At 55.6% G+C, this 26,700-nt stretch overlaps 1 protein-coding gene across 3 annotated transcripts in view; it reads right to left on the bottom strand.

The window, feature by feature from the left end:
- Positions 1–15,491: 15,491 nt before the first annotated feature.
- Positions 15,492–26,700, bottom strand: part of MXRA7 (matrix remodeling associated 7) — a 28,057-nt gene continuing 16,848 nt past the window's right edge. Inside the window, exons 3-5 of one of the 3 annotated variants that reach the window (XM_043585666.1) lie at positions 23,510–23,606; positions 22,349–22,429; positions 18,099–19,433 (exon numbers count right to left, since the gene is read on the bottom strand). In XM_043585666.1, coding sequence (XP_043441601.1) covers positions 22,396–22,429; positions 23,510–23,606 — 131 coding nt within the window. In that variant the 3' untranslated portion in view covers positions 18,099–19,433; positions 22,349–22,395. Of the gene's footprint in view, positions 16,530–18,098; positions 19,434–22,348; positions 22,430–23,509; positions 23,607–26,700 lie in introns of those variants that run through there. The other 2 variants (XM_043585665.1, XM_043585668.1) reach the window with 2 other exon arrangements.

Genomic DNA, 26,700 nt, shown 5'->3' on the forward strand with positions numbered 1-26,700 from the left:
TGATCAAAGACCTCTCTGTCCCATTGTTCCTGACGGGCCCCACAAACGTTTGTGCACCGAACGTTTGCTGGTTTTCATCTTCCCGTGAGTCGAATCCCTTCCATTTGAAATCCCAGATCCCTGGGGCGCCTGGGTGGCGCAGTCGGTTAAGCGTCCGACTTCAGCCAGGTCACGATCTCACGGTCCGGGAGTTCGAGCCCCGCGTCGGGCTCTGGGCTGATGGCTCAGAGCCTGGAGCCTGCTTCCGATTCTGTGTCTCCCTCTCTCTCTGCCCCTCCCCCGTTCATGCTCTGTCTCTCTCTGTCCCAAAAATAAATTAAAAAACGTTGAAAAAAAAAATTTGAAGTCCCAGATCCCAACCCACTCCTCCTTAGTTCAGGGTAACAAATACACCCCCTGGCGCCTGTCTTTGGAGTTTCTATGTCTGTGTGGATTCCCCACAGACTCGGTCTTCCTATCCCAAGACCCTTAACAAGCACTCACGAGAAAACAGCGGGCAAGTCGGGGTCTTCATCTGACAACAACCTAGGAGGATGTCCATGAAAGGGGAGAAGGGACCCCTGCCCGTTTTTGCACCCCTTTGGAGCCCTGCCTGTTAAGAAGAAAATGCCATTTCTCTAGACTCAAAATGCCAGCTTGTTTTGGCCTAATATTTGAATCTTGACTCACCTTCCTCTCCGGGTTCAAAGCTCAAAAACGAGGCCCTCAGACAGACCTGTATCTTGAAAATGGGAAAGCTGGACTTCCTCCAAAGGCTCGGACAAGAAAGACCACCAGTGGGGTGGGAAGGGGAGGGTGCACCTCCTGCTTACTGAGCCTGGCAGCTGCAGCCGGGCCTGCCACCAGCGTGCACCTTTTGGGGGACGGGAGCTTTGGAGAAAAATTGACGCACGTTCCCTAGGGGTTTGGAGTTCACGCAGGTGACCACTGCATGACTGTTCACACTAGTGTGGCTCTTGTCTCCAGTCTAGGGGTTTCTGGAGGCGGGACCCTCAGTGGAGTGGCCCATGCCAATGGAGTCTGAAAACACTGTGTGAGTCTGGGAACGAGGATGGGGGTGCTCCTGTGCCAGTCTCCCGTCGCCCCTGGACGGTGCACAAAAGCCTGGGCATTTCCTGAATTTTCCTAAGAAGCACAAAGGTCAAAGGAAGGGCGGGCCCCGCGGGCTGTCCAGGTGGCCTCCAGACCAGACCGTGAGCCGGCACGGACAGGCTGGAAGCAAACAGAGCACCGTTTCGTGTCGCTACCCCGACCCACCGAGGCTCAGTGAAACCACACGCAGATTCTCGCCAGGAGCGCACGCCGCCTGCCCCTCTGAGAGGACAGTTCTGTCCCGAGGCCCTTTTCTCAGCCAGCCTGGAGCGTTCGCCACTACCCTTCCCTTTGGGAAACGCAGGAGCCCAGAGTGCACGTTCCTTAGCACGCCAAGGGTAGGCCTTGAACTTCAGACCTCCCTGGTTGTGGCGACCCCGCAGAACGGTGTTGGTCAGAGGCATTCGGGACAAAGGGCATTGCATACCACTTAAGTGTGTTCTTCTAGGGAATTCACGAGAATAAGAGGGAGGTTTGCTGATAGTGAAGGTAGTTCCGGGTGAGTCGGGAGCCCTTCTGACCGCAGAGGGAAGGACCTCGCGGAGGACAACTGCCTCCGGGGATAACCGGGGGTGGGGGTGGGGGTGGGGGTGGGGGTGGGGGGGGTGCTGGGACAAAGCCGGTCCTCGGGAGGGCTGTGTGTTTATTGTTTCCTTCGAAGCAGCCACCTCATGCTTCTAGGTACCCGGTCACTTCCCTGACAGCCTCTTGAGGCCTCGGTTTCTGTTTGCATTTCCGGTGATTACAGTAAATCAATAATGTTAGATAAGAAAAAACAAGGAGATCTTCAAAGCTGCAAGACGCCATAACGTCTGCCATAAAAAACGAGTAGGTAAACACCTCAGGGATTACACCCAAAGCCACTCCAATGGACCAGAGTCACATGGCCTCCTGCTCTTTCTGCTGGGAAAAGCTGGTCTGCGGATGCGGCCTGAAACCACCGTTCCCCTCCCCCCCTTCCCCTCCCCCCCCCCCCCCCGCAGGGATCTGGGTGCCTCTGGAGAGTCAGCCCCCCCTCCCCCCACCCCAGCCGCTGGAGAGTCAGACCCCCCTCCCCCCACCCCAGCCGCTGCCCACGAGCCCACAGCCCCCACCCCCCTCACATCTGGCCTCCGCCACCAGCCAGGGCACCGGAATTCGGTCCTGTCTCTAAACCCCATTTTCCACGGAAAGAAACCAGGGATGTCTGGACAAGCGCCCCATTAGGCTCCAGAGCAGGAAACGTACAGATGGATCCGGGGATCTTGTTATGCCAGAAAGCCAGGAAGCTATCGAAGAGGAATCACATTAGAAGTGCACAGAGTCCAGTAAAGAACCGGCCTGTACCCTTCAGAAATGTCAAGGTGACGAAGGACAAAGAGACCGAGGAGCCGGTCCGGATGAAGGGAGACAAGAGAACCAAACACAGCGTTTGATCTTGGATCGGATCCTGGTGTCGTCGACTCTGAGTCTAAAGTTGTCTTTTGTCTAGCAAAAGAGCGGACGCAGGATTCAAACGAGAGACGGCTCGTGTCCTGCGGGGGAGGGGGAAAAAGACAAGAGAGCCCTGAATAACGGTCCTTGCCCCGTATTTACTCAGATCAGAAGGTTTGCAGATGTGATGGGCGTGTACAAAGAGACAAAGAAACTAGGAACATTAACTTGAGGACGTGAGGGGGCAAAGGGGGTTTTGAAGATATACGGTGTTTGGGGTTGGGGTCAACATAAAACAAAATCCAGGCGCCGGGCAGATGGGTAGATAGATGGTTGTTAACAACAGACAGGAGGCACCGTGCCTGTTTGCCTTTGCCAGCCTAGGGGATGAGACAGGGGAATAACCTCAGGGTTGACAAGGCACCTTTTCTTTTGTTAACTGTCTCCCATCAGGGCTGCTTTGCCTGCAGCCCAGCGGTCCAAAGTCCAATCCACCAATTTTTTTTTTTACCTACCCTGGCCCTATTCTCCTATGAAAGCAGCTTTCTGCTATAGGACTAAACTTGGGGTGCTTTCACCCCGAATATCTAACCTTGTGATTCCTATGTATGGGGCACCTTTCCACTGATTCTATTTCAGGCCTTTGCCTCTATTTTGAGGGGTTCAGCACCCCCTCCCTATTTGGGGGTGCCTTTGCACCTCCCTATTCTTGGCACCTTTATGCCTCCCTATTCTTTGTTTTTAAATTTTTTTAACGTTTATTTATTTTTGAGACAGAGAGAGCCAGCATGAGTGGGGGAGGGGCAGAGAGAGAGGGAAGGAGACACAGAATCCCAAGCAGGCTCCAGGCTCCGAGCTGTCAGCCCAGAGCCTGATGCGGGGCTCGAACTCACGGACCGCGAGATCGTGACCTGAGCCGAAGTCGGACGCTTAACTGACTGAGCCACCCAGGCGCCCCAATGTTTATTTATTTTTGAGAGAGAGAGAGCAAGAGTGAGAGCACGAGAAGGGGAGGGGGCAGAGAGAGAGAGGATGGAGGATCCGAAGTGGGCTCCCAATTTTTAAAAAAATAAAATACTTTGGGGGCGCCTGGGTGGCTCAGTCAGTTAAGCATCTGACTTCGGCTCAGGTCATGCTCTCACGGTTCGTGAGTTGGAGCTCCGACATCAGGCTCTCTGTTATCAACGCAGAGCCTGCTTTGGGTCCTTTGTTCCCCTCTCCCTGCCCCTCCCCTGCTCACGCTCTCGCTCAAGAATAAACATTAAAACAAAACAAAACAAAACAAAACGAAACAAAACACTGTGTTGGGACAACTGGCAAAGTAAGACTAAGTCATAGATTATGGCCCCAAACACTGCACTTGAACAACTGAGCCTTTAGAGCTAACTACCAGTTTGCAGGAAATACGGGGTTTAGAAGAATAGGGAAACTGTACCTTGAGAGCACCATCAGCCAAATCCGGAAGGTGAACTATTCTAGAAAAGACATATGAGTGACCTGGTTTCTCTGTCAAATCAATGTCATTAAAAAAAATTTTTTTTTAATGTTTATTTATTTTTGAGACAGAGAGAGACAGAGCACGAACGGGGGAAGGTCAGAGAGAGGGAGACACAGAATCTGAAACAGGCTCCAGGCTCTGAGCTGTCAGCACAGAGCCCGACGCGGGGCTCGAACTCACGGAACTGTGAGATGGTGACCTGAGCCGAAGTCAGCCGCTTAACCGACTGAGCCACCCAGGTGCCCCAAATCAATGTCATTTAAAACAAACGAGAAAAAGGGGTGCCTGGCTGACCCAGTTTGTAGAGCACACACCTCTTGATCTTGGGGTTGTAGGTTTGAGCCTCATGTTGGGTACAGAGATTACTTAAGTATAAAATCTTAAAAATAAAAAATAAATTAAAAATGAATAAACAAATGAAACAAAAAAAGGAAGGTAGACTGTTATTAGCTAATAAAAGAGACTCGAAAAAAAATAAAAAATTAAAACTAAAATAAATTAAAGAGACTCGAAGGGTGCCTGGGTGGCTCAGTTGGTTAAGCATCCAACTCTTGATTTTGGCTCCGGTTGTGATCTCATAGTTCATGGGTTTGAGCCCCACGACAGGCTCTGAGCTGACAATGTGGAGCCTGCTTGGGACTCTCTCCCTCTCTCTCTGCCCCTACCCCACTCACGCTCTCTCCCTCTCTCAAAATAAATAAACTTACAAAAACAAAAAAAGAGGTAGACTCTCAAAGATCTTCTTCTCTTAAACTACACAGTTCACTCCTCCCTGGGTGATAGGCTCTTTTGCGATCCATGACGCCAGAAACCAAGACGAAACAAACAAAAAAGCAGAAGAAATCTCGAACTATGTTAGAAGCGGATTAGCTTCCCACTGACAAGTATGATACAAAGAGAGAACATGTGAAAAACCAGATAGCCCCTGCCCCCTCCCTCCACACCCCCAAACAGAAGCTTTAAGCATCATACTCAGGTCTCAAGTAACAGTTCGGACGTACGTAGGACAAATTTAAATTCTACTAATATTTGTCCAATAAACCTTTACTCTTTAGGTCTGATCATCTATTTGCCATGGAATGATTTTTTTTTTTCAACGTTTATTTATTTTTGGGACAGAGAGAGACAGAGCATGAACGGGGGAGGGGCAGAGAGAGAGGGAGACACAGAATCGGAAGCAGGCTCCAGGCTCTGAGCCATCAGCCCAGAGCCTGACGCGGGGCTCGAACTCCCGGACCGCGAGATCGTGACCTGGCTGAAGTCGGACGCTTCACCCACTGCGCCACCCAGGCGCCCCAGCCATGGAATGATTTTTAACATCCGCCTGTCGCAGGGTGGGCTTTTCTTCTCCCCGTCTTTTCTCCCCTCTCCCCTCCCTGAGTGGGAGTCTTTGATAAGGGGAGAAAAAAAGACAGTCACGTCGTAAGACACGGGCGCAAAGGAAGAGCAAAGTGCGTTTGTTCTGGACGTGTTTTGCCCTGACGAACCGGGTAGATTTCAAGCCCAGCTAGGTCTCCCCGAAACCACCACCCGTGAACCGTGGTAAGAGTATAGTGCATCGCCGCGGTGCTGCCCAGATTCCCCTTCAGGACTGGGGCATTCCCCCCACAGCGGCTGCGGGGTTGGCTGGTAAATCATTTTCTGGAAATTTCCCTCCGTTGAGGGCACCACCCTGTGCCCAAGCAGGTTACAGCTACTTCCTCAGGAGCAGCTTGTATTCGGTGACTGGTCCGAGTGGAATCTCAAGGAACTGGTTCTCCCTCCTGCACTTGGGATCCCGGTGAAGACCGATACATATGGGAACCCCACAAACAGGAGAGGTTCAAAGACCGAAAAGTAAAGAGGTGCATTGCCATTCTGAGCTGAGGAATGGGATGGAAGCCTGGGCAGGGGAGGAGGGCAACTCACAGGCAATGAGAACAGGTGCGTGGTAATTACATGTTTGCCCTGCCGTATAGACGGGTCACTCAGATAAAATTAATTTCTGTAAAAACTCCCATTCTGGGATAGACCTCCAATTTAAATTCTTCTAGGTAGTTAAGACACGGTCAAAAAAGTCTCTCTTGAGTTTTCAGGTCTTGATTGCATTTGGCTCAAAATAACTCAACGGCCAACGCGGAGCATTTGGGGGAGACTTGTTCTGATCCCCTTTCAAACGTTTCTTATAGACACACACAAACCTTCCAGTTTAAGCTGAAAGCTTCTCTGTTCACCATCCTGATTCCATTCTTCCTCCTTCCGATCTATCCGGAATGGGGTCGTATCCAGCCCCGAGTTGTGTACCTTTAGAACGTGGGCGTCGCGTCTCGGTCTGTGGTCCCCAGAAAGCAGAGCTGAGATGGGACTTGGGTGCAGGTTTATTGGGGAAGTGTCCCTAGGAAGCAGGCACGAGGAAACGGACTGAGCCACCGACACAGGGCAGGAGGAAAAGCCTGCGTGGGAGCCCTGTTGGCCGGCTGCCACGAAGACAGTAACCTGGGCATTTATCCAACGCTCCTGTTTACCACTGATGGAGGGTCGCCCTTGCACTTCTGGGTTGCCCTAAGGGCCGAGTCGAAACAGAAAAGAGAGAATGTGGAAGGTGCCTGAGGAGGTGTCTAAACACAACAGAGGTCCTGGGGCAGGCGGGGGGGCGGGGGGGGGGCGGCGGGCAGCCAGCCAGGTTCTAACCAAAGGTCCTGGGCTGAGAGTTCATCTAGTCACCTGCAAAGTTTGGGTGCTCGACGCCTCGCTGCCCCCTCAGGCCCAGTTCTGGTTCCCTGGCCCTCGTGGTGGCTTGAGCTCCCAATGTCCTTTTAGCATAACTCCCCTTCCTCTCAAATCTTCCAGAAGTGGTTTCTCATCCTGGCATCAGTGCTGACAGATACGGTGTGGAAGTGAAAAGCGAGAATTCTGGCATTTGTAGAAATGATTTCCTCTGTCTGACCCCCCCATCTTTGGCGTCTGATATCTGTACTATCGGTGGGAAAGGAGGCCGTGAGAGGCTCCTTCTAGCCTCCTCTTACACTCCGCGGTGTGCCCACCTCCCCTGTGAGATTCCCTGTTTGCATTTATGTTAAGGGCTACAGGGTTGCCAGGGGCATGGGGAGGGAGGGCGGTCAGAAGCCGTAGGTGGCTCTACTGGGTATCTTCCTGGGGAGGGGGGCTTGGTGCTTCTGGGCCGGTCCGAAAGGGTGTGGGGGTCAGAGGACCCACCAGCCTGACCAGTCCCGGGAGGTCTCTAACAGGCCGCCTGGCTCGTTGTCCCGGAGGGCTCCATGCTGCAGGGACCATTCTAGACCTTGCAGTAACCTGGAGGGAGCAGTTCTCTGCAGTACCCTGGGCCGTGTGGTTCTTCTTCACTCCAGCCACTCAAGGTGTCTCAGAGCAAAGGCAGTTCAGCTACAGCCCCCCCCCCGTCCCACCCCCAGCCACGCAGCTTCCCGTAGCTTCTGTACCTGCACCGTTGAGCTACTTAGCCTCTCTAGGCCTCAGCGTTCTTTTCTGTAAAATGCAAACGATACTCATGGTGGGTGCATTGATGTGCCACCCAGATTCCCCAGGCCTGGTCCTCACACTCCGTGGGATGAGCTCTGCATGTCCGTCCAGTCTTCAAAACGCTCTCCGGAGTCTGCCGCGGGCCCTCCCCTCCTCCTGCAGGGGCTGACACGGGAGCACTCCATCCTGAACGCGGGAGCACTCTCAACTTCTTTTGAGACATAATTCACATACCATGCAAGGCATCTATCTATTTAAAGCGGACGGGTCGGGGTGCCTGGGTGGCGCAGTCGGTGAAGCGTCCGACTTCAGCCAGGTCACGATCTCGCGGTCCGTGAGTTCGAGCCCCGTGTCAGGCTCTGGGCTGATGGCTCAGAGCCTGGAGCCTGTTTCCGATTCTGTGTCTCCCTCTCTCTCTGCCCCTCGCCCGTTCATGCTCTGTCTCTCTCTGTCCCAAAAATAAATAAACGTTGAAAAAAAAATTAAAAAAAAAAAAAATAAAGCGGACGGGTCAATGGCTTTTAGCGTATTCACGCAGTTGTGCGAACATAGCCACAGTCGATTTTAGAATGCTTTCCTCGCTCCCCCAAAGTACCCTGTACCCAAAGTCGGACGCTTAACTGACTGAGCCACCCAGACGCCCCTCCTTTGCTCATTTTAAAACCGGGTCATCGCCGATAGTTTTGAAGTCGTTTCCTTCTCCCATAAAAGAAGAAGGGTTACTGCGGCCTTCACAGATTTGCTGGGACGATTTCACACAGTGCCCTGCGCTTCGCGTGCGTTCCAGAGAGTTGGTGAACCTTCATCACACCTTGCCTCAAAAGCAGAAATCAAATCAAATTCATCCTGCGTAGCGCTTCGCAGGAGGACGCGTGAGGACAGGCGCAACAGACGTCTGGAGGCATAAATGTGCCAATTCACACGACTCAATGTCCCAATTTGCGTCTCCGGTGCCTTGCCCCCTTGCTCCCGTTTCTCTCGGCGAACCTTTTCTTCTGGGAACAATTTTCTTAATTTTATTCCCCTTGCCAGCTGCTTCCCGGCCTGAAGTTTCACTGAAGCTGATTGCAAGACAAGCAAAGGCACCACCCCACAGGGCTGGGGGGAACCTGAGAAACTTTTGAAGGCACCGAATGCCTGGCGGCACAACATCGTCCCCCTTGGGAGAGCGCAACAGAAAGCAATGAAAGGCATTACAGAAGCGGTTTGAGATTTTCAAAAAAAAAAAAAAAACCCGTGACTGCAGACTGAGTTATTGAACGGTTCAGTAACCCTTGACGTCCCCCGCCTGGTCTGAGGCATAGCCCTCGTTCTCATTTGTAGAGAACCAGGCCACTTCACTGGCAGGTCCAAAGATTCGCGATTGGGGCTTGGGGGTGGCGTCCCCGCCAGGGTGTGGACGGATTTGGGTGTCGGACAGGAAACAAGTGACTCACTCAGGCCAAGTGTGAGTTCTGCCTGATTGCACACTTACTCAGCGGTGCTTTGGTAAACCCGGCTGGATAATCGTGTTTACCAGGTGAACCCGCCCGGGGCACGGTGGGAAACAGCAAGCACAGGTGAGGAAGGTGTTTCATTCCACCTTGCCCCTTCTTGAAGGGAAGCCCAGTACCAGAGGCACCACGGGTGGGAACGCGGGTGCGTGCGCTTGTGCGATCAGAAGGTTCCGCCGGATTGTACCTTAGGCCCGGGTATAACCGGGGAGGTGAAAAACAAGGAGTGCGCGTGTGCGTTGGATTCAGCTGCAGAACAGGGGTCTTAAACCCTGGGCCACTGGACGGCGGGACTGGGCAGTGCTGGGGGAAGAAGGCGGGGATAGTGCGCTCCGGGCTGCAGGGACCAGAGCGACTTCGTATGCGGGGAGGCGGGTCCTAGCACGACGGACTGTCCTGTCCGGGCCCCTGGCCCTGTCGCGGGAGGGAACTGGGAGACAGCCTCTGGCCGTCCAGCCCACCAGGCCGTAGCCGGAAGCGGCGGCGCCCGGGCGGGACAACGAGCCGCAAACACCTTGCAAGGTCCGGGCGGAGCCAGACGCCGCCCTGGCAGCCCCTGTGGCGAGGGCGGGGCCTGGCGTGGGCGGGACGGACCAGATCGCGCTTCTCATTGGACAAGTGTCCCTGTCCATCACTGAGGAAATGAGACCGGACGTCCGGGACTTTCCACCTCGAGGGAAGGAGGGCTCTGGCTAGATGGAAGGATGCGGTACCCAGTAGCAGTCAAGATGTTTGCCTTCGCGAGAGATTGGCATTTGCTCTAACCACTGAGACGTCGCGGAGGGATACCGGTCGTGGAAGGGGATTGGCCGCGGCACTTGGGTGTTTCCAGGAGCCGGGAGCCTCATAGTCTATAAAAGGGACGCTTAATGCGCAGGTGAAAGGGTTTGGGCTGCTTCGAGTTTCTTGTGTTTTAGGGTGGTAGTTAGGGTTGCGGTTTTCATGAAGGCTCCTGAGTTTGGTAGGCTTTTCCTGGAATTACCGAGATTTTGTGGACTCCTTAATAAAGCACCCCGTTTCACGTTTAGGGTCAGGACTGGACACTAAGGGACGCTGCGCCCGGAGCGATGACCGAGACCCTCGGAAACTTCCGTGTTCCCCGGGTTAAAGCGAAGGTTAAATGGAGGGAATTCAGTAGAAAACAGGAAGAAACAAGAACGGAAGTTTGCAGGGGGAAAACAATGCAAGGAGCCCCTAAATATTTGAACGGATGCTCAGCCCTTCTCGTAATAAGAAAGATGTAAATTAAAACTTAGCTGTGAGCTGGCCATTGGCGGGGGTTGGGGTGGGGAGTGTCCCCAACGCCTGCACCGGGCACCAACCCCGCCGCGCCCACCCTGAGTCCTGCATCGTGTCACTTGCTGGCAATGCCGGAGACCCGTCCACCCGTTCCCCTGATGGGGACCCCTTCTTCTCTTCCTCCCTTCCCCCACGCCCTTCATCATCACATCCCAGGCTTTCCTAAGTTGCCTCCTTCTAGGGCCCTTCACCCTTTGCCTTGGCAGACCCCCTCGTAGCTCCCACTGCTCTGCCGACCCCCTACCATCTGGACAACACAGACTTTCCAGAAACCAAAGGCATGTCCTGAGGGGCTTCCAGTCTGGACAAGATGGCATAGGCTTGTCTGTCCGCTCCTCCTGACTAATCTAACAATAAATGCAGGAAATAAGAGACAATGAAAACGGGCGCCTGGGCAGCTCCGTCCATTAAGGGGTCCACTCTTGATCTGGACTGCGGTCATGATCTCAAGATTGTGATTTCGAGCTGCACATTGGGCTCTGCGCTGATAGTGCTGAGCCTGCTTGGGATTCTCTCTCTCTCTCTCTCTCTCTCTCTCTCTCTCTAAGATAAAAATAAACATTAAAAAAAAGAGAGAGAGAGGGACGCCTGGGCGGCTCAGTTGGTTAAGCCTCTGATCTTGGCTCAGGTCATGATCTCGAGGTTCATGGGTTCCAGCCCCGCATTGGTCTCTCCGCTGACAGTTTGGAGCCTGCTTCGGATTCTGTGTCTCCCTCTCTCTCTGCGCTCTTCCCCCCACTCGCACTCTGTCTCTCAAAAATAAATAAGCATTAAAAAAAAGAAAAAAGAATTAAAAAAAAAACTTCGCTGAGCTAACCTTTCCGACCTGTCAGATTGGCAGGAACTTTGTTTGACAGGGTACTGAGTTAGGCATGGAGCTGGCGGCAGGCAAACTGGCCCAGCACCCCCCCCCCCCAGGAGGCCATGGTGGGGATCTCACAAAGTAACATGTATTCACCTTCCGCCTAGCCATCCATTTTTACGGACCTACTCTGAAAATACACTTCCACACACAGGATACAAACCGTGTGCACAAAGCTTTATTCACAGTGGCATTATTTGAATTAACAAAAGATGGGAAACTACACGAACGTCCATCAGCAGGGAATGGATGGACAAACTAGGCTGTCAGCACTATGTAGCATTTTATATATATATATGTATATATGTATATATATGTACATATGTGTATATATATGTATATATGTACATATATGTATATATATTTTTTTAATTTACTTTTTAAAGTGTTCTCTCTTTTTTAAATTCCTTTCAATGTTTATTTATTTTTGAGAAAGAGAGAAAAGGGGAGAGAGAGGGAGACCCAGAGTCCAAAGCAGCTCCAGGCTCTGAGCTGTCAGCACAGAGCCCCGATGCGGGGCTCGAACCCACGAACTACAAGATCATGACCTGAGCTAAGTTGGACGTTTAACTCACTGACCCACCCGGACACCCCAGCGGCATGTAGCATCACAGAGCGGACTATGAAGCATGAAGAAGAATGAGGACACCAGGGGTGTCCTGGGTCCTGTGGTGTGAGCTCCAGACGCTAAGCAGGCTGCTACCTTTAGCAACAAGAAATGCGGAAAGGACAGAACCAGCACGATAAAAATAGTTGCTCCGAAGGGGTAGAGGCGGTGGTGGTGAGTCTGGTGGAAGCCGTGGGGGGTGGGGGGAGATAGCATACAAATAAAGTGATAGTAATAATAGTAAAAGAAACCCAAAAATAAACCAAACAAAAATCTGTGACAGTAGAAATTTGCCAAGCTTGGCCCCTCTTCTCCCGGGACCCAACATTAGGTCGCGAAAGCGCAGGCATGCTGGGTGGGCGTCAAGGTCTCCCAAGTGGGGCCACGCTGCAGACTGCCCTAAGGATTTCCAGCATCCTGCCCCTCTCCGGGGCTCCTGGGGGAGATGAGGAGGGCAGAAAGGAAATGACTTGCCTCTGCTTCTAGGTAATACAAACCTCCCCTCCACCGTGAGAAGGAGACACTGGACGTGGATCCCGGACAGTGAGGATGAGGGGCCCAGGGGAAGAGGGGAAGAGGGTGGTCTCAGCACGCCCAGGCAATGGCGCACGAACACACACACACACACACACACACACACACACACACACGTGCGCGGGTTCAGAGGCGGAGCTTCTCGACGCTCCTCCCCAGCCCTGCCTGGTTCCACGCACGGGATGCCTCGGCCTTCCAGAAGCACGTGGCCTGGCCTGCCTGCACCTGGCCAAGCCTACACCCGAGTGTACATCCGGGTCTTCCAGGCCCGGAAAGCTGCCCAGAGGATAAACTTGGGCTCTGTCAATCGGAGGTCCTTTGGACAAATGTATTTTCTCACAGTGAAACTGGGAAAAACAAAACTACTCAAAGTGATCTGTTCTTAGGAAACTGATTTACATTTTCAGATTAAAAAAAAAAGAAAATTGAGGGGCGCCTGGGTGGCCCAGTCGGGTAAGCGTCCGACTGTGGGTCCGGTCGTGATCTCACGGTTTGTGAGTTTGAGCCCTGCGTTGGGCTCTGTGCTGATGGCTCAGAGCCTGGAGCCTGCTTTGGATTCTGTGTCTCCCTCTCTCTCTGCTCCTCCCCCGCTCATGCTCTGTCTGTCTGTCTCTCTCTCAAAAATAAACATTAAAAACATTTTTAAAAAATTAAAAAAAAAAGGGGGGGGGTGCCTGGCTGGCTCAGTCAGTAGAGCAAAGCAACTGTTGATAGTGGGGCTGTGAGTTCAAGCCCCACGTTGGGTGTAGAGATGGCTTTTTTTTTTTTTAACGTTTACTCATTTTTTTGAGAGACAGAGTTGAGAGCCAAAGTTGACTGCTTAATCAAATGAGCCACCCAGACTCCCTGAGATTACTTAAAAAAAAAAAATCAAGAACAAGAACAAATCACCCAAAAAGGGGGGGAAAAAGAGCTGTGTGCACAAGGAGTTCACAGCAAGTTTACTTTAGGTTTTAGGCTACTCTTAAAGCGGCTTAGATTGCACATTTTCTTCACCCTGGCCATTTTCAGTGCAGGAAGGGAGGAGACACCTAAGTTTGTCTCGACGGTGGCAGTTACAATGGACATTTTGCAGGAAGGTAGCCCTGAAAGGTTTCTAGCAAACGGGGTTTGGTAAATAGAAATGAACTGTCTGTGGACTTGGTTTTGAACCCACTGGAGGTGGTGATGGATGCGATGGGTGACAAGCCACTGCTATTTGTGACAGGTAGTAAGGCCAGCCTGTGCGCAGGGCTCCAGGGCAGAGTGGCGAGGGGGTGCAGGGGGAGGCACTGAGAGTGGCTGGGCAGACACTCTGGGCGCCGAAAGTCACAAGCCCCGGACTGGAGAGAGTTCTTCAGATTGGCCTCTGTCAGCCCCTGCGGCTCTGGGCTCTGCGTGGCGGTGACACGCCGGCAGTGTCCTGCCTCCCCGTCCCCCCCCCCCCCCCAGCCCAGTACCTTAAACTTTTTAGTGGCGCTAATGGCATCGAGGTCATTTTCTTCCAGCCACCACTGCGAGCAAGGGGGGTCTCGGCTTCAGCTTGCAGGGTGGGGTATTACCTTGTGGTTGTGCGTTATGTTCTCGCCATCGACTCCGGGAAACTTCTAAGAGCGGGTTCCCAATCTGCAGGTACATTTTGTCAGAGGCATTTTGATTTCCCTGCCCCGGAGCAGCACTGACCTCTGGTGGGACAGATGGGTGTCCATTTGAAATGGGTCCTAAGAGGATTCTTCTGGCCACAGATGGACTCGAGGGTGTCCCAGTGAGGCAGAGGAGGTGACGGAAATGGTATAAACGGAAGTGGGCGCTTATCTGGAAATGGCGTCGGAGCCAACAGTCGCCAGTGAGCCAGTGGTGTTTCCTCAAAGCACTAGGGGCCAGTGTGGACGCTGGGCCGCAGAACCACCACCCGGGAGGTATGCAGGGTGGTGTATGCAGCATATTCAGAGGCTCCCAAGTCCCCAGCAGGTGACATGTGGTCCTGGTGTCTACCCAGTAACCACCCACCCTACCCAATCCTCACAGAGCCCTGATGGGGTCTACTCGTCTGCTCCTCGGAATGGCCGCGTGGTGATGCGTTGCTGCCCGGTATCCCTGCCAACCATGGGGGGGGGGGTCCCCATCTCCTTGCCCGTGATTGGTTGAGGCATGGACATGTGACATAATCTGCCCAACTGGGACGTGAAAGGAAGGGAGAGGGGCACCTGCATGGGTTCCCTAACTCCTAGAGATGCAAGCCAGAGATGTCCCATTTCCTGCTTCTGGATGGGACACCTGAACTCCGCCGGCCGTGTCGCGGCCACGGGAAGAGCTAGTCGGCCACAAAAGCCTGCCCTGCGAGGAAGACTGAGCCACAGGGACTGTGGTTTGGGCCCTGTCAGTCTGGGCCTGCAGCCAGTCTGCCTTTGGGCCCCTCACGTGACCTAGCTCTCCTCTTGTTTAATGGGGTGCCTGGGTGGCTCGGTCGGTTGAGCGTCCGACTTCGGCTCAGGTCACGATCTCACCGTTCGTGGGTTCGAGCCCTGCCTCGGGCTCTGTGCTGTCAGCACGGAGCCTGGAGCCTGCTTCGGATTCTGTGCCTCCCTCTCTCTCTGCCCCTCCGCCACTCACACTCTGTCTCTCTCTCTCTCTCGAAAATAAATAAACATCAAAAATAATACCAATAAGCTGGCAGAGTCGGAGTTTTCTGTTCCTTGCTGTTGGAGCATCTTAGCTGATGCAAGTATATGAAAACTCCTTGACTTCACTTTTCCCACAGCCGTCGGAATTTTGACTCAAGCACGACCAAGTCCTTCCTGTTTGGCATGATCAGAGCTGAAGGACCCAGGCAGGAGGAGAGGAAGGCCCATAAAGCGGTCCCAGGGCAATGCGCTGGGCAGGGCGGCCCTGGGAGAGGTGGCCCTGCCCGCCACACGATGGAAGGGGTCCCTGGGAGGTGACGAAGGGAACAAAGAAGTCTAACATCATAATTGTTTTTTTTAAAGCAGTGTCAAGATATATATATCTTTTTTTGGGGGTTGTTTTTAAAGCACTGACATTTGGGCAGGACAACAGAGAACAGACCCCTCTCCTGTGCAGATTGTCCACAAGGAAGCAAAAGGAATGGCAGGAGCAGACAGGGGAGGTGCCCGAGGAGAATTCCAGGAGCAAGAGGAGAGGACGGAGGGAGAGGAACTTACCCCCACGCCCGTAATCTCTAACGTGAGGTATGCAAAATGCCACTGCTGCTTTGAGTTCACTGTGTTGACGTAGCTTTATTTGAGCAAATACAAAATATTTCTAAGAACGTCATGGGCTCTCTCTGGGGCAGACCCTCTCCAGCTCGGTTGGCTCGGAATTTTCCGGCCTGTGGGGCGAACAGAAACAGGGCCCGTGCAGCAGGCAGGAGCCCCGCCGTTATCTGCGTCCTCGCAAGTTCGCGGACTCCCAGAGATTTACTGACCTCCTGACGTGTCCCGGACGCTGTTCCGTGAGGTCATTCTGGTGTTTGACTGAAGGCTGTCTGGGGACCTGCTCTCTCCCTGCACACGTGCCTCGCTTCTCTGAAGGACTTTCGTCTCCTTAAAGGGAGGCCCCGTGTTGCATATGTGATTTCCTCTACCTCTAGCAGCTAGCGTGGCCCTGGGTGCATTATAAGCACTCAGATGAGCCTATATGTGAAGTAAGTCTCACGCGTCTGCGGGGGAAGCTCTCCGAGGGTCCCAACTCTGATAACACCGATCTGCTCCAGTGTGGAAGGTGAGGGTCGAGTTCGAGTTTTTGCTAAAAGGACGCTCAGAGCCCCCCCCCCCCGGCCCCCTGGGCACACGGGTGTGGGAAGGATTCAGGGGCGCTGTGGGAAGACGGGTAACGGGTCCTGCGGCCCGAGTGTCCAGTCTAACAACCCTGCGCTCTCACTCTGCCTCAGAAGGCTTTCTGGAAGCTTCTGTGACTGCACAGATGCAAGCCGTAGGGGAGCATTCTCTTAGCAAAAAAAAAAAAAAAAAAAAAAATGTCTGACTCCGAAGACAATAATCCCGATTGCTGGAAAACCATGCCTAAGTTTTGGGAACCGCATGGCCCGTGTGTAGTGCCTCTATAGCTACAGACGCGAGAGCGAGCGAGCGAGCCTGCCGCAGCCGGCAAGTCAGGGACGGGGCCTCGCGGGCGGAGGCGGCCTACATGTCGTAGAGCCGGAGCTGCTCCTGCACGTCGCCGTCTGTCATCTCCCCAAACGTCTCCTTGTTGTCCTTCATGAGCTTGAAGATGGCCTCCAGCTGCTCCTTCTGCACTCTGTGGGGAAGAGAGGGGACAGAGGAAGAAGGTTCCCCGGGGGCCCAGCGCAGGGGGCCGCCCAGCGCGTCCGGGGCGGGGGCGCTCCCCTCTCGGCTGGTGCTGCGTCTGCTTTCCGGAACAGCAAGAAAGTTAAACTGAAGCCAGATCCACTCAAGACACACGAGCTGGTTGGGCCGAACGGCCTCAGCCCGAAGGTTCTAAAAGCGGGTTCTGAGTCTGGGGTTTTCCCTGCAGGTCTGGGGACCCACGTGACCCTGAGAGTTCCTGCGCCCCTGTTTCCCCATGGGTGCCTTTTGAGCTTAGATCTCGCGTGACCCGGGACGTAACGGGGAGAGGGCTGTTTCCGTTCCGTGGCCGGAGAACCCACGAGAAACCATGTTAGCGACAGCCTTTTAGAAGGATGAGGACGGAAACCGTTACCAGCTGGGAAGCAGGGAGCACACGGAGGTGCGTATGGAGGCTTGACCAGGGGCAGGGTTGGCACTGGGTCTCACTGCCCGGAGGAAGGGGCGCCTCTTCCTACTTTGCACATATACCTTATGGCCAGCGGGCGCCCTGAACTGGCCTGCACACAGGCCTGCGAGTGAAGGGCTCTTATCTTTTTCTTTTTTTAAGTTCTTATTTATTTATTTTGAGAGAGAGAGAGAGAGAGAGAGAGAATGAGCAGGGGAGGAGCAACGGGAGAGGGGGAGAGAGAATCCCAAGCAAGCTCTGCACGGTCAGCGTGGAGTCCGACGCCGGGCTCGAACTCGCGAAGCATGAGATCATGACCTGAACTGAAATCAAGAGTCGGAAGCCCAGCCGACTGAGCCACCCGGGTGCCTCTCAAGGGCTGCTGTCTTTAAGAGGCTCAGCCACCCCATCTGACCAGCACAGGACAGCTCCCAGGGGCGCGAGTGTTGTGAAAGGCTGGGGTGAAACCGCAGCAGGAAACAGGGCTCGGGGCCAGTCAGGGGCCTGTTCCCGCTCCAGGTGCTGGCAGCGAGGCTGGTCCTGAGGTTTCCCTGCGCACCGGCCCTCCCTGCGGCCGGCTCCGCTTTAGACGCCGCACGGCAGGGCTTCGGCACGGCCTCCGGCCACCCAGCACCCATAGCGCTGCCCGGGGCGGGGTCCCACCGTCTGGTCTCGTCCCACCAGACTCCTTCGGCGGTGACCCCTTATCTCCCATCCAGCAGGTGGTTTCCTGGCTAGAGCAGCATCTAGACGCTGAAATACTCAAGTCCCAACTCCCAGCCTCTCTTCGTCGCCCTGGGAACTGTGATTTCTACGGTCCGTTTTCCTGTCCTGCCATAGGTGTTCTGTACCCTACAGTCCGACAAAAGCACTGGGAATGGAAAGGGGGTGTGTTGGGCTCCCTGGACGGCATCACAATCCCCCCGCCCCGAGTGAACGCAGATTCTCAGGTATTTTCGCCGGCCGCGGCGCTCGGGCAGTTTTCGCAGACATAGGACTTGTACTCTGCTAGAGGGTAACGGGCATCAGAATGAGAGCTCAAATTCTAATGGGTTCGAAGGACATGATTTCTTAAAAGCAAAGCGAAACTGAAAAAACACACAGTCACCGAGATCATCTACTCAAAGTTTATTGGGCTGAACAAAGGCTGAGTACACAGATCCAAGCCATCAGGAGGACGTGAGGCTTGGGGCCCACGAGCCATGTTCAGAAAGATTCCAGACAACTAACTAGCTAGGTAGCTGACCCGGAGGGAGGCAGTCCCCCGCTCACGGTGTCATTAAGATCCCAGTCTGGACAAGGCCGTCGTATTGCGTGTGTGGGGACCCGGGTGCTCACAAGACAGCATCTACCTGTCAGGTCTCGGTGTGGCTGGTGTTCCGTCCCGCGCTCCGTCCCTAAACCTAAGGTTCGAGGCCCAGAGGAGAGGGTCACTGGGAATGCGACACGGCCTAGGGGTTGACATCCCGGCCTTCCATCAGATGGCGATCGTTTTTCTAAAAAACTTACTGCTTAAAAAAATGTTGTAACCAACACATCTAAAAACTGCACGTTAGTCTGGTGTAGTATAAACGTCGTCCAATATAAAATTCCAAGAAACGGATCTGGGACTGCTCTGATTCTCTCGCGAAATTCTAACTTATCTATGAAACCTTCTAGGAAAAGGCATAGTCGAGAGATCTATTTCAAGCAAACTATTATTATTGCTTCTGCCAAAGCGAAGGTGGCGATTCGGCCGAGCTTGATAAGAGCGTCAGTGAAAAGGCTTCTTTTAGCAACGAGAGGGCTGCATTCAAGCCTCCTCGAAATGAAGACTCAGGGCAACCGCGAATCTCTAGCCGACGCTGGTTCCCTGCCGCCCCGCGGTCGATATAGCGTCTCTCACCCGCCCCCCCCCCCCAACGACCGCGCCCGGAAGGGGGACGTGGGTCCCCAGGGAGAGGAAGACAAGACCACCCCTAAGCCAGCCACTGAGCGCCGGCGTCTCTCCCTCATTTGCCTGGCACGCCTCCAAGTCTTTCCCGGGTTAGACGTCAGTGGAGGAAAAGGCAGGGGCTGGGGGGCTGGAATGCAGCCACATGGTTTTAAAATGACAAGGTGGCTGCCACTGGCCATATCACAGGTGTGAAGGGTGTGTGGAGAGCTGGGTTCAGCGATACGAAAAATCGATGTCTCCGAAACCCTTGCTTAACCGAGCCATCCGCGCCAACAGGGAGGAACGCATCTCCCCCGGGGGTGGGGGGCCAGGGCGCCCCCTGGCATCCTCCCTGCCGAGGGACGGGTCCTGAAGGAGGCTCTAGGTCCCAGCGGGTTTATGTAGGCAAGAGGCACCCGGGAGCCCGCGTGGCTCCGCTCTGGGGATTTCCATTCTAGCGCTCAAGCTTTTAAGATGTCAAAGGGAAAAAGCCTTTAGCAGGAGGCTAAGGATAACTTCATTATTCTTCGGTTCTGTAAAGAGAAATAGGGAGAAAAGATCATTTATTTTAGTCCTTCCGCCTTGCAAGTATCACGGGGCAGGGGTGGGGGCGGGGAGGAAAGGGGGGCATCGGGGACGACGGGGGAGGACGTTTGGAGTTGCAGAAGCCGGGCTGGACACTGGTTTCTCAGACACGGGGTAAGTTTGCTTCTCATCACCTGCAGCAAGACAGTCTGTCCCCCAGAGCGTGGCACCGTGGCAGCCCGCCGACCCCCATTCTGCGTCCGTGAGGCACTTAGTTAGGCAGAGGGGGCCCCCGCATCTAGGCAGTTGGGCAGGGCAGACGTCTGGACAGATACTGGGTGCTCCGGATCTTTGGCTATGTGCTTCCCTGGGGCCCTCCCGTCCCGCTCTTCCTATTCCCACTGGCTGGGTTTTGTCCCCGCCGGGGACACTGGCACCCTAGGATGTGTGCCCACCCCGTCTAAACAACACCCAGCAGCCCACAGACTTGATGAGGGAAGAGGGGACGATTTTGTCCCTCTGGCGCCCTCTTCTGGAGGTCAGCGTCGCTCATGTTTCTAGACCTTCACACGGGCAAATCCCTCACGGACACACCAGGTTGCGGACACGGGAATATCCCACAGCCTGGATTCCTCCGCCCGCTCTCGCCCTTCCCTGTTATGCTGAACAAAACACCTTCCACTAGAGTCGTGTCCACACCCAGAAAGGTCAGGACATTGCCGAGGACCTTCAGAATGGAGTGGGTGCTGGGGTCCCAGGTTCCTATCCATCAGAGCCACTTTCCTCCGGACCGGAAGGTGGGAAGGACGGATGGCATACAAGGACAGGTGTGGCCAGGGGTGCTTTTTTTTTTTTCTTTTTCCTGCCAAGCCTCCAGCTTCACTAGCTCTGGGGGCAGGGAGGAGCGGTCCGCAGCCTGCAAACCCGCCAGCCCAGCTACACCCTGAGGCTGGATGGGGCGCCTCCCAGAGGAGCTTCGGTGCGAACGCACAGTCCCCCAGCCCGGCATGGCAGTGCCGAGGATACCTGTGAGCCCTAGGCCCCAGGGGACACCTCGGAGGAGGGGGTGCAGCCAGTGAGAAGCAGGGTCATTCTTGGGCAGCAGCTGTCTCTGGATTTGCAAACCTTACCATTTCTGACCCCTTGGGCAGAAGGAACCTGACCTGTGGGCGATTCTAAGGATGGGAATGTCCGTTTAAACACGCGGAAGAACAATCTGGGGTCTTGACTTTAGTCCTGCTTCCTAAAAGCCGTGTTCTGAAAACGTATAAAGTGAGGCTTTGGGGGATGCTCTTTAGTGGGACCACTAAAGATTTGGGCTCTGGATACGGCTCTGTTGGCTGAGGTGATAAATTTAACATCGGGGACTTACAGCATTTATTTGTTAACTAGCTTGCAACTCGACTGGGACGCGGAGTGCCAGGAAAGGAATTAGAAACAGGCAGAGTTTGGTCGGAAAGAATCTTGACAGGCAGAGAAGGAAGCAGACTTTTTGCTGGCCTGTGGTTTCAGCGGTTTGACAATAATATGCCTGTTCTTTTCCATACTGGGATTCCAGGGCCGTCTCCTAGACTCAGCTGGGACCAGAGCTACCTCGCACCCGTCGGCTCTCTCCCGGGGCACACGGGAACCACCGTGCTGTAGATGAAAAGACAAAGCCAAACCTGCCAGCCTCTGCAACCCCAAGCGTGGCCATGCAAGGAACAGAAGCAGCCGTTAAGAGGGGTGGCGCGTCAAGGGGCCCCATGCAGTGCCGCGCGCGCAGGGGCAGGAGGGAGCAGGCACAGGCAGGCTCGTCCAACAGCCGCGGGGAGCATGCTGGGGAAGGGCGGTAATGAAAATGAACATGAACTCCAGCTCCACCCTTCGAGGACAGTGTTTAGCCCCTCAAGTTGGGGCACAGCGGTGATGACCACAGCCTACAGATGAGGAGAGAGCACCCCCTTCACCCCAAGAGCGACACCTGGGGCGCGGTCTCCACCGCACGGAATAGCCAGGTGTGAACTGGTATATATGACAAGTCCCCAAAGACTCCGTAGCGAAAGACCCTCCTGTCTAAACATAACAGAGAAGGGACTTTCCCTCCCCATCGCCAAGGTCCCAGCTCGGAGCCCAGCGACAGCGGCCGTCTGACCCCTGGCCCGAGGTCTGGCATCCATCCCCTAACTGGTCCTTCCTGTTCCAGTGGCTCCTCACATACTCTGAGCACTGGGAACCAGGACCTCAGCTCCGTCCACGGGGACCTTCGAGAGCCCACAGGTGCACCCAGCCCTGCCTATCCTTAATCCCGGGGCTGCGAAATGTTTCTGTAAAGGGCCCGATACGGACTCTTTTGGGCTTTGTGGGCTTTCTCACTCCGGCCACAGCAGCGCAGAAGCCACCACAGGCCACAGGAAAACCAGAGTGGCCGTGTTCTGGTCACACTGAGCATAGTGACCAGGGCTGAAGTCGGCCACCCCTTCCTCTGAGCTGAAAAACCTGCCTGTCCCACAACTTGGGAGCCCGGGGTTTTTGCCACATGAGGTTTTATCAGCTGCGTCACCTTCTTAGGGCAGGACCGAAGTGGCAGGGGGACAGCCAGCGGGTTTCCCCGCAGCCTCCCTGGTCCCCAGGGGAATGACAGTTCTGCCCAGCCTCACAAGGGGGCGCTAGCTCCCCGCCAGCTGGTCCATGAGGCCCACGGGGGACGCATGTTCACTGGGCTCCCAGGACCCTGCAGCCCTGGGAGAGGGGCCTGGTCACCCAGCGACCCCCGTGCTGGCGAAGAACGAGGCGGCTGGGTGCTCGGTGCGCAGAATGAATTAATTGGTTATGAAGGCGGCGGGGGGGATGGGGGAGGTTTAGACCACGCCAGTCATGTTGGGGACACATTAACAGACAGGAGGGGGGAAGCACCAGTGGTCTAAGAAGTCCGTCTCCTTACCAAAAGGATTTGCAAGATTATGTGTGGCTCAGGACCTAAGGAACGTGCTACAGGGAAGTGAGGTCAGAGGTCAGCTCAATCCTGAAATATAAAGGCAGCAAACCGGGTCACACCCACAGGCAGTGTCACCAGCACGGAGGAGTGGGGGGGGGTCCCCTGGAGGCCAGGTCCCCCTGTTCCGGGTCCTCCTCCCGCTGGGCCGACACCGCCACCCCTCCGCCCCCGGGGAAGAGCCTTCCGGGCCGGCTTTGGAAGAAGCGGGGAACAGCCGCAGGAAGGGAAATGCGGGTTCTCGTGGACAGAGCGGCTTCTGCCTTTTGAGGGACCCTGAGTGGTGTGGCCAGTGGCAATGAAAGGGTGGCTGAGTTATGCATTCTGGAAAAATAAACCCTCCTGTCCCCTGTGACCCGAGAACCCCAGCTTCTGCTAACGAGCGGGCGGTGGTCACCACAAGCCTGGGCTCCCGTTTAGGTCCCGCTTGAACCAAAGCACGCCAGCAGGCTCCAGGCCTGGAGGCCCCGGGGCTCGGGGTCAGACCCCCGGTTCTCCCTTCCCCAGCTGTCCTGCTGTTTCCAGAGCGCTCCTTGGCACGCTGGCGGGACGGAGCGCAGAGGATCCGCGGAGGTTAGCCCAAGGGTGTGCGGGGGGTGTCCGGCGGGGGTGGGGGGTGCCTGACTCTAAACTTGGGGCGCTACACGGCTGCCTCGGCCTCCGAGCTCCACGGAGCAGAACAGATACAGAAGGAAGGCGGCCGCTGGGCGAGGAGGGGCCGGAGGGGAGCGGCCAGAGAGATGAGCAGGAAGAATCGAGCTCTGTCCTGAAGTGACAGATTGGTTCTGTCATGAACTCTATCTGGTCCAGGCTCTTCCCCGGCATGGGATCTCGCTTTTTCCCTCTGCAGCAGGGCGGGGTGGGGCAGGGGAGGGGCTCAGCGGGTCCTCCCCCAGCGCCCTGAGGGGACCGTCTCCAGGGGAGACAAGCCCGGCTGAGTGGAGGCAGGACAGACAGATAGGAAAGAAGCCCTGAAACGAAAACAAAACGGAGGGTGGCAGGGGGTGGGGGCAGGCAGCTGGCCCGAGGCTCGGCTCGCCTCCTCTCCTGGCCCCCGAGGGCAGGGGCCAGACAGCCCTGGCTCGTCGGAGAGGAAGGTGTGCGGCCTACCTCTGTTCTTCCTCCAGCTCCTCTTTGGTCATCATCTTCTTGTACTGGTTTCCCCGCAGCTTCCCGGGGCTGTATTTAAAGGAGAAGACCTCTCCCCCTGCAGGGAGGAGACGGGGAAGGGGGTAAGAGCTGGTGCGTGCGACTGGTGGGGGGGGGGGGGGGCTGGGCGCCTCCCACAGACTCCGAGTCCCTCCCCTGCGACTTTTCTGCTCGACTGGCAGGGCTCCCTCCCACACTCTTCCCATGAAATCCCACGGTGACTTAGGGACTCGAAATGGGGATACAGAGACAAAAATGAGATAGTTGGAGAGAAATCAGTCCCCCTCCCCAAACGGTATGGCTCCATCCACCAAATGCTGGACCCCTCCCCCAAGGCAGGGTTGAGCCATCCACAGAGCTGTCTGGCAAAGGCTCCCGCCAAGCCGCTGCCTTCGAGGACACTCTACCCTCGTCATTGAAGCCGCTCCCCCCCGCCCCCCCCCCCCCCATTACTGCTGTGCGAATTACATCAGACCCAGCAGGCTGGGCCAAGGTGCTGGGCTCCCTGCCACTCCTCGGGTCCCAGGCCCGGAGGGTGGCACAGGGACTCCTGCTCCTTCTGCCGAGGTCCTCCAGGGTCTGGGGCTTGGGGGATGCCCGCCAGCTATCAGAAATCTGAAACAACGGGGGCGCCTGGGTGGCGCAGTCGGTTAAGCGTCCGACTTCAGCCAGGTCACGATCTCGCGGTCCGGGAGTTCGAGCCCCGCATCGGGCTCTGGGCTGATGGCTCAGAGCCTGGAGCCTGTTTCCGATTCTGTGTTCCCTCTCTCTCTGCCCCTCCCCCGTTTATGCTCTGTCTCTCTCTGTCCCAAAAATAAATAAACGTTGAAAAAAAAAAAGAAATCTGAAACAACGCATCCAGCTCACAGGAGTGACGTGGGATCTTTCACACCGTGTTGAATTTGGGCATCCAAACCGGTGCCTAGTACTGAATAGGTGTACTGGGATTTGCCAGTCCCCGAGAGCAGACTCCTTAGCCGCCTTAGAACAAACAATCTCGAGGCCCGATGAGAGGGCACGCCAGAGGTCTGGACAGAGAAAGGCAGGAATGTGCGACAGGGAGCCAGGGCAGGTGCTGAGCAGAGACTGCCAGGGCGGAAGAGAAAAGAGCTTCAGAGCGGAGCCCTGGGCTGAGTATCGGAGGGAGAGAGCCCCCCGCCCTGGGAATCGATGGCCGATGGCCGTAAGTGGTCCTTCAACCCAGCAGGTGTAGGGCAGATGGCCTGGGGCCTGGGGCACCCCAGGGGCTGTGGCCTTGCCTTAGGGAGAAGTTCCTACATTAGTACCAGGATTCGTGGGCTCTTTATTCTTTCTGCAGACATGAAGTGAGCTCTCTGCTAGGTGCTGGGGGCTTAGCCGTGAATCAAACGGGCAGCAAGCCAAGATAAGTAAAACACAGCGTTTGACGCTGGTCATGAGGGCTCTGCGGAAAGAACAGGGGTGTGGGAGGCAGGGAGGGGGCTGCTTGGAAGTTTCACTGGAGATGGGGTGGGGGTGGCATCGGGAAGGGTTTTGCAGATGATAGTCGAAGGGAGCAAACCCTGTGCTGTCTGGGAGACAGATCCAGTAAAGCAGGGAGGCCAGCGGCACTGGGTGGCAGAGAGAGGGGCCAGGCCGCGTGGTCGGGGAGGGGGGGCTTGGTTCTTCCTCCGGGTGAGACAGGGCTTGGGGCAGAGACAGGGGAGTCCGTTCCCACCCCCCCATCCCCACCCCCCACTGGAGACCCTGGTCCCCGCCGGCCGGCTCTTCGGGAACACAGCTCAGGCTGACAAACCAAGGGCTGGGTCCTTGGGGACCGCAGGATCAGGGGCTCCCAACAGCATCAGGTATGGCCTGCCTGCGTCTGAGGATCTGGGTGCTTTGCTGAGTAATTCCGAGCCCCTGTCTGAGGGGCCTGGGTCCCTGGTTGCCAGGAAAGCCCTGAGAAGCCTGCCTTCGGGGCAGAATCACACAGAGCTGAGGTCTCAGACTGAGCTCACCGACCAACGCACCAACCACCAACGACGATGACGCTCGCTCTGGACCTCCAAGAGAGGCAACAAAGAAACCCAATTACCCTCAACGTCAAGGTCATTGTGTTGCTCTGTTTTAGAAAAATAGCGATTTTAATGCTGCCAGCTGGGTGCTGCTCAAGGTTTCAATTTACGGGGCAGGTCTGATGATTTTATGTTTTCCGAGCCAGGCAGAACGAACGAACGAACGTCCGTCTGGAAAAGCGTTTCCCTTAATCACATCGCACGTGGCGTACCGAGTGATCCGCGGCCGCGTCCAATCCAGCCAGACCAGGGGGTTTCGATGTGAGAGCCTCCCGGGGAGGAGGACTTCTCGCAGCCTTGTGTGACTGACTCACCAGTTTGCTTAGGAAGGGCATCTTAGCGACACTAATCAATTAGCCTGGGAGCTGAGCTGCTCGCTGCCGAGGGCCTGGGGGCCCACTCTTCTTTCCTCTGACAGCTGGGGCCATAGCCCTCCCCTCCCCTCCCCTCCCCTGCCTTGTCAGAGCTGGCAGGTGGCGGCTGCAGGCTGGGGGCCGTCCAGGGGCAGCAGTCAGATAAGGAGGGAGGGCCCAGTGATGAGGCACACGGCTGGGGGTGGGGCTAGTGAGCCTCCCCTTGTCCTGGCCGAGGGGCCTCCAGCGGCCTCGGCTCCTGCCCCTTTCTGTGTCCCCAAGTCACTAACGGGACCCCCACCTCTGGCATCCCTGCAGCCACCTGGGGCCACGAGGCAGGGACAGACCCCAGGGCCACAGTTCCCGTGCGTCTCTAACCCCCAGATGACGGAGAAGCTAGGAGAGCAGGGTCCCCCCCACCGGGCTCCCCAGCTGCCTGCCCTTCCCTCTTCCCCTGAGGCAGTACTGACAGAAGTCGCAGCGGCCTGTGGGGCCTCAGCGGGGTGCCGGGGGCCCCCCAGCGCAGCCGCACCGCCAGCCCACACGCCCACACCAGCCGTGGTCACTGCATTCCTGCAATGCGTTCTTTCCACTGCCCCTGCCAGCAGTCGGCCAAAAGTCACAGCAACAGTCTTGCCTTTTGACAAATTGAGAACTACTTCGGACACACACGAATGCACGTCCTCCGTGTACTTGCCGTGTAGATGAACAAATGTTGACATGTTGCTGTTTTTTGTTTTCTTGGCTTTTGTTTTTAAGTTTA

This window comes from Prionailurus bengalensis, chromosome E1, assembly GCF_016509475.1.
Source record: "Prionailurus bengalensis isolate Pbe53 chromosome E1, Fcat_Pben_1.1_paternal_pri, whole genome shotgun sequence".
Lineage (NCBI taxonomy): Eukaryota > Metazoa > Chordata > Mammalia > Carnivora > Felidae > Prionailurus > Prionailurus bengalensis.